Source organism: Emiliania huxleyi, assembly GCF_000372725.1.
Source record: "Emiliania huxleyi CCMP1516 unplaced genomic scaffold EMIHUscaffold_720, whole genome shotgun sequence".
NCBI classification, from domain to species: Eukaryota; Haptophyta; order Isochrysidales; family Noelaerhabdaceae; genus Emiliania; species Emiliania huxleyi.
In genome coordinates this window covers 1-7,467 of record NW_005196602.1, presented here as the reverse complement: position 1 = coordinate 7,467, position 7,467 = coordinate 1, and the positions used below count along the sequence as shown (strand labels likewise).

The 7,467-nt window shown below is 63.8% G+C and overlaps 2 protein-coding genes across 2 annotated transcripts in view; one reads left to right on the top strand and one right to left on the bottom strand.

Annotated features, from left to right (window-relative positions):
• EMIHUDRAFT_459945 (hypothetical protein) overlaps positions 1–1,028 on the bottom strand; it is a gene marked incomplete at both ends in the record, with an annotated part of 14,106 nt that extends 13,078 nt beyond the window's left edge. Inside the window, one exon of the mRNA XM_005761127.1 lies at positions 973–1,028. Coding sequence (XP_005761184.1) covers positions 973–1,028 — 56 coding nt within the window. The remainder of the gene's footprint in view (positions 1–972) is intronic.
• A 1,434-nt stretch (positions 1,029–2,462) lies between these two features.
• On the top strand, positions 2,463–6,198 carry EMIHUDRAFT_431298 (glycosyl hydrolase; the record flags this gene model as incomplete). The annotated part of the gene is made up of 7 exons (XM_005761126.1): positions 2,463–3,521; positions 3,693–4,616; positions 4,656–4,811; positions 4,978–5,078; positions 5,360–5,509; positions 5,734–5,857; positions 6,142–6,198. Coding segments are annotated over 7 exons (2,571 nt in total), but the record flags the coding sequence as incomplete, so codon positions are not given.
• Between the last annotated feature and the right edge of the window lie 1,269 nt (positions 6,199–7,467).

Below are 7,467 nucleotides of genomic sequence, written 5' to 3'. Positions count from 1 at the left end.
TACCACGGACCAATGAGGGAGAACGATGAGGACCATGACAGTGGGAAGGAAAATGAGGAGACGATGTCACGGCAAGAGCGCAACAGCCGCCCGAGAGACACAGTCGGGCAAAAGACGCGCGATAGGCGAGACAGGACTCCGAGGGAGCTAGGGCATTTGGGAACAAAGGCAGGGTCGTAGGAGGGCACGATGTGACGACTCGCGCAGAGTGGGCAGGGACGCGTCCATAGAGGAAGAAAGCGGATGGAAAACGAGGACTCCCCCCCCCACCCTCCCCTCCCCTTCCCCTTCCCTCGCCTACACAGACAAAAAGAAATCGGCCGCCCGACGCGTGGTGGTTTGTGAAGGCAGAGGCCGTGCTCAAAGAGAGAGAGGGGGGGGGTCGAGCCAGGTCACTGCCGCACCTACGGGCAGCACGCCTCGGCGTTAGCGTCGCGACGACCGGCACACTCTCTCGTGTCCTCGGCGCTAGGACTGGAGCCGGGCAGCGATTGGCAAGCGAGCGGGCTGCGTCGCTCTCTCGCCGGAAAAGAGTGGGGGCAATCGGGCGGGTTCGCTCGGTGTAAGGGTGGGAAACGAGCGGCAGCGGCCGCGTCTCGCGGCTCCCCGATGGCAGCAGCCTCACCTGCGAACGGGAGGTGGCAGGAATTGTGAGGCCGAGGGGGGCGTAGCCGCTCGGGCGCCAAATCGAAGCGCATCGTATGGTGGGAGCGGAGAGGGAGCGGCGGGTTGCGCGAGCGAGATGCGTCGCGCCGCTCGGGCGTGCAGCTCGCCGCGGCCATATGTGCGTCGATACGGCGGGGCCAGCGCGAGCGGAACGGGAAGGCGAGGGGTTGGACCTGTGTGGTATGTCAGCGGTCTCTCGGTCGGGACGCTGTTCACAGACCTTGTTATTGACAAGAAAATACGTCCTATGGTTCACAGACCTTGTTATTGACCTTGTTATTCGATCAAAAAGAGCGCCTACGGCACAACTCTCTCGAGGTCTCGCGGATCTTATAAATCAGCCGAACGGTATTTGTCTTCATGTGTAAACACTCGTGTCCTGCTGTCAAAAGCTCAAGAGTCAAGACAGGGACGTAGAGCTCTACATGCAAGTACTCCTCAAATTTTCTCTCCGGCTCGCTCCGCTCGCTTCTGTGCGCAAGAGCCGGGCCTCGCACGCCTGACGCCGGCGGCTCCTGGCCCTACTCTATGCAGAGAACCCAGCCGGGGCGGCCGCCGTAGCTCTCGGCCCAAACGTAGCCGTTTCCGTTCACCAGCGGTGGTGCGTTCTCGGCCGCAACCTCCTCGGTCATACCTTCGGTGTCGCAGTGGTCGGTGGTGGTCCCACCGTCGGTCGTCATGCCGAGCGAGACGCGCTCCTTGTGAGCCGCGAGCCATGCTGCGATTGATGCGTCGGCTCGCGCACTTGCTGCGTCCTGGCGCTTGTTGAAGTCTGCCGCCGCCTTCTGCCACTGCCGCTGCCGCAGCGCCCGCAGCCGCTGCAAGGTCTCGTCGGGGTCAGCAGCGTCTTCGACTGGCGGTCCTCAATCACGGCGGCCTGCACCCGCAAGTACCAAGCAGCCGGAGGGCCTGTCATGCTTCGTTGCGCAACTGTCGCGCGGTCGTGATTGCGGGAAGAGTGGAATACGGACGTATTCCACCGTATTCCAAAAACTTTCCCAAAAGCGACGTATTCCGTATGAGAGAGATTTTAGGAAACCAACAAGAAATCACGTCTCTCTTGTCGTCTGTGGCTGCAAACTGTGGCCGCGAAACCAAACAAATGTGAGATCGCAATCCTGCTCCCGCGCAAAACGGTAATCGCCAGGCAGCTGCTGGAGCGGCCTCGTGGGGGCATCCTCCTCCTCCCCCTCCTCCCCCTCCTCCTCGGCCTCCTCCTCCTCCCCCGCCACCGCCGCTGCTGTCGCTCCCGACGGAGACCACTTGCCGCGCCCTTTGACCAACTTGAGCAGCTCGGTCTCCGTGTTGCCGAAACGTACATAGGCCCCCTTCCAGCCGAGCCGAATTTCACCCTCTCCATCCTTGCCCTTGCTGTTGCTCGCGAGCGAACTCGTAAGCTTCAGATCGGCAACAAGGCGCCTGTGCCTCCTGCCGATGTTTGCCGCCGCCACGTCAGGTTGTTTTGGATTACTGTACTGAGGTGTGCAGTCGGCTCCATCTCAATGATCATGCCCCACGCCGAGCGGAGGCATTTGATCAAACGTTTGAGTAGGAATTTGTGTCTTGTAGCATGCTTCGACCGAGGGTTAACCATCGCGGCGTCGCCAAGGACGTCGTGTAGCTGGCCGCTGGGTGCCCTCTTGCCTGCCTCCACCGCCTGGCAGGCGACATCAAGGGGGAGCCCAAGGCGGCGCTGAACGGTGACGCGCATCGCGCAGGACTCCATCTTCGGCAAGAAGAAAACCTGCTGCCGGCCAGCTCACGCCTCTCAGGCCGGCCATATCTTGTCGGAAATCATGATCCGCCTACTTCCGACGCTCGCCCTGCTCGCGCAGCGCGTGCGCGCCAACGGCTGCCACGACGCGGCCGGGAAGGTCATCACTGGCCTCGCCCAGCCGGAAGAGTCCTTCTGCACGGCCGGCGCGCTCGGAGAGGAGACGCCGACGATCGAGCTCTTCCGGCATAAGGACCCAAAGACTCGCGGCGAGGCGCCGTACCCGTTTCCGCCCGATCGCAAGTACAACACGAGCGGCGGCCCGGTCAGCGGCAAGATCAACGTCCACCTGGTGCCTCACACGCACGACGACACCGGCTGGCAGGTCACCGTCGACCAATACTTTGCGAGCGAAGTCTTCTACGTCATCGACACGGTCATCACGACGCTCGCGGCGGACCCGAACCGGAAGTTCATTTACGTCGAGACGGCCTTCTTCGCGCGCTGGTGGGAGCAGGCGCCCGACGAGAAGCGGGCGACGGCGACGAGGCTCGTCCAGCGGCGGCAGCTCGAGTTCATCAACGGCGGCTGGTGCATGCACGACGAGGCGAGTCCGCTCTGGACGGCGATGGTGGACCAGACGACGCGCGGGCACCAGTTCATCTTCAAGCACTTTGGCCCCGAGGCGGCGCCCAAGGGCACGTGGCAGATCGACCCGTTCGGGCACAGCAACACGCAGGCGTGGCTGCTCTCTGCAGAGGCGGGCATGGAGAGCCTCTTTTGGGGGAGGATGGACTGGCAGGACCGCACGATGCGGTACGAGCGCAAGCAGGGCACCAACGGGTTCGAGTGGGTGTGGCAGGGCAGCAGGTCGCTCGGCAGCTCGGCGCAGACCTTCGCGGGCAACCTCTTTGGGCGCGGCGCCGGCGGCTACTCCTCATGGTTTAGCTTCGAGGGGTCGGGCGCGCAGGTCAACGACGACCCCGCCCTCTTCGACTACAACATCGACCAGTGGGTGGACAAGTTTGTGCAGAACGCGCGCGAGCAGGCGAGCCACACCCAGGACGCCGAGCACCAGATCTGGGCGCTCGGCTCGGACTTCCAGTACCAGAACGCCGACCAGCCTAGAAGCGGAATACGTGTTCATGTACCCCAACCAGCGCCCGAGAGGACACGTAATCCGCTGTATTCACCCGTATTCCGCTGTATTCACTGGATTCTTCTCCGTTGTATTCGCTCGGTGCTCTGAATACGCTGCACAATAACGTCTTCCCGCCCTGAGGTTGGCGTCTTCAGCACGTAGGCCGACCAGTGGTACCGCAACCTCGACAAGCTCATCCACTATGTCAACCTCAACGGCAGCGTCAACGCCTTCTACTCGACGCCCTCCCTCTACGTCGACCAGAAGAAGCGGTGGAACGGCACCTACGAGCTGCGCACCGACGACATCTTCCCGCTCGCCGACGACTCCCACAACTATTGGTCCGGATACTTCACGTCGCGGCCGGCGCTGAAGCGGCAGGTGCGCTTCGCGACGGGCGTGCTGGCAAGCGCGCGTCAGCTCGAGGTGGTCACCCAGACGACGGCCAAGGAGGTGGACCGGCCCTCGGCCAAGCACGCGCCGGTCGTGGGGAGCTCGTGGACCGACAGCTTCGAAGGCACCGTCGGCGTCGCGACGCACCACGACGGCATGTCGGGCACCGAGCGGCAGGACGTGACGGACGACTACGCGATGCGCATCTCGAGCAGCCAGAAGGAGGTGGAGGCGGGCATCGGCCTCGCGGTGTCCAAGTTGCTCAAGCTCGAGCGAGGCGCGGTGAGCCACTGCCACTGCCACGCCGCCGACGATTGCCTCAACATCTCTGTCTGCGCCGCCACCACCGGCAAAGACGCCTTCACGATCGCTGCGTGGAACCCGCTGGCGCACTCGGTCTCGGAGGTGGCTCGCATCCCGGTCAGCGGCGGCCGCTGGTCAGTCACCGACGGCGTTGGAAGGGCGGTTCCCAGCCAGGTCGTGCCGCTCGACGAGCGAACGAAGGGCCTGCCGCTGCTCTACCTCAACTCGTTTGGCATGAGCACACGCCAGGTGGCCGAGGCGAAGGCGAGGCTGGAGAACAAGGCAGACCACGTCCTCATGGTCGCCCTCGAGTCGCTCCCGCCCGTCGGGCTGGCCACGTTCCACGCGGCGGCGGACGCGGAGAGCACGGTTGCGCGTGCCGCGCCGTCGCCGGTCGACGTCGCCGGCGAGGCCGCCCAGGCCGGCGAGGCTGCCGAGGCGCCAGCCTTCGCAGAGGCCGCCGACACGGTCGTGGAGTCGGACGTGTTTTCGCTCACCTTTGACGGCGCGAGCGGCCTGCTCAAGTCGCTGACCAACAAGCGGTCGGGCGCCACGACCGCGCTCGCCATCAGCTGGGGGTGGTACAACTCGTCCGTGGGCGAGCCTAGAAGCGAATGCGTGTTCATGTGTCCCAACGGGTACTCGCAGCGAGGACACTCGCACCCGTCCATATTCGGCTGTATCCATCTGTGTGCACCGTCTTCCTGGCCCGTGTGTTCCCGCGGCGCTTCACACCCCAACCTTTGTGTACTCACCGTAGGTTGGCGGTTGCACCGAGTACGGCCCCGAAGTGCCCCCCTCGGCGCGGCTGCCTCCGTGCTCGGACCAGCAGTCGGGCGCATACATTTTTCGGCCAAACTCGTCGGCGGCCCTAGAAGCGGAATGCGCATGCTTTGCCCTCCCACCAGCGCTCGAGAGGACACGCACTCCGCTGCATTTGGACCGCATTGCGGCGCTTTCGCTGGATTCCGTAGCCCCTCGTACTCGCGCGGCGCTCTGAAGACGCTGCACACAAAGACGCTGCACAGTACCGCACTCCCGCCCCGAGGTTGGATTCCGTAGCCCCTCGTACTCGCGCGGCGCTCTGAAGACGCTGCACAGTACCGCACTCCCGCCCTCATGTCGGCGTATCCATCACGTAGGTCAACACCCTTCTTCCCCGGCCCGGCGCGCAAGCCGGCTATGCGGGTGAGCCGGGGCCCCCTCGTGACCGAGGTGGCACAGACCTTCTCGCCGTGGGCCTCGCACGTGATTCGGCTCTTCCGGAATGCGAGCTTCGTCGAGGTCGAGTGGCTCGCGGCCCTAGAAGCAGAGTATCTCCCCATATAGCGGGCCCTAGAAGCGGAGTACGTGTTCCTGTCTCCCAGCCAACGCCCGAGAGGACACGTATTCCGCTGTATTCACCCGTATTCCGCGCTGTGTTCACTGGACTCTTCTCCGTTGTCTTCACGCGGCGCTCTGAATACACTGCGCAACACCGTCTCCCCGCCCTGAGGTTGGCGTACTCAGCACGCAGGACCGCGGGCCCTATCCCCGTCGATACGCCGTGGCTGCCGCCGGTGGCGCGTCACAGCGACGGGCGGCCGATGCCGAACAACTGGGGCAAGGAGGTGATCGTGAGGTACACGTCCGGGCTCGAGGCGAGATCGAGATCTCGCCGTATCTCCCCCATAGCTCCCCCATAGCTCCCCAGATCCCCCCACAGGCGTTCGGCCACATCTCGCCACATCTCGCCACATCTCGCCACATCTCGCCACATCTCGCCACATCTCGCCACATCTCGCCACATCTCGCCACATCTCGCCACAACTCGCCTTATCTCCCCGCATTTCTCCATATCTCCCCACGGGCGCGCGAGATCCTACCGCACCACCCACGGGACTGAACCCACACTGGGTTCGGTACTCTGGAGGTATGGTACTAGGCGGGCCGCACGTGGTACACCGACTCGAACGGCAAGGAGATGGTCAAGCGCGTGTACAACCGGCGCGACCCCTTAATGAATTAAATTACAATTATTTTGTTTAGACCCCCAACGTCCCGCTCGGCCGCACACCCTTTCTCCCGTGTCAACGTCGCTTCCACGACACGTCCACGACACGTCCACGACACGTCCACGACACGTCCACGACAGTGCCACGACAGTGCCACGACAGTGCCACGACAGTGCCACGACAGTGCCACGACAGCTCCAGGACAGCTCCACGACAGCTCCACGACAGCGCCACGACAGCTCCACGACAGCTCCACGACAGCTCCACGACAGCTCCACGACAGCTCCACGACAGCTCCACGACAGCTCCACGACAGCTCCACGACAGCTCCACGACAGCTCCACGACAGCTCCACGGAAGTTCCACGACAGTGCCACGACAGCTCCACGACAGCGCCACGACAGCTCCACGACAGCTCCACGACAGCTCCACGACAGTTCCACGACAGTGCCACGACAGCTCCACGACAGCTCCACGACAGCGCCACGACAGCTCCACGACAGCTCCACGACAGCTCCACGACAGCTCCACGACAGCTCCACGACAGCTCCACGACAGCTCCACGACAGCTCCACGACAGCTCCACGACAGCTCCACGGAAGTTCCACGACAGTGCCACGACAGCTCCACGACAGCGCCACGACAGCTCCACGACAGCTCCACGACAGCTCCACGGAAGTTCCACGACAGTGCCACGACAGCTCCACGACAGCTCCACGACAGCTCCACGGAAGTTCCACGACAGTGCCACGACAGCTCCACGACAGCGCCACGACAGCTCCACGACAGCTCCACGACAGCTCCACGGAAGTTCCACGACAGTGCCACGACAGCTCCACGACAGCTCCACGACAGCTCCACGACAGCTCCACGACAGCTCCACGACAGCTCCACGACAGCTCCACGACAGCTCCACGACAGCTCCACGACAGCTCCACGACAGCTCCACGACAGCTCCACGACAGCTCCACGACAGCTCCACGGAAGTTCCACGACAGTGCCACGACAGCTCCACGACAGCGCCACGACAGCTCCACGACAGCTCCACGACAGCTCCACGACAGCTCCACGACAGCTCCACGACAGCTCCACGACAGCTCCACGACAGCTCCACGACAGCTCCACGACAGCTCCACGACAGCTCCACGGAAGTTCCACGACAGTGCCACGACAGCTCCACGACAGCTCCACGGAAGTTCCACGACAGCTCCACGACAGCTCCACGGAAGTTCCACGACAGTGCCACGACAGGTCCA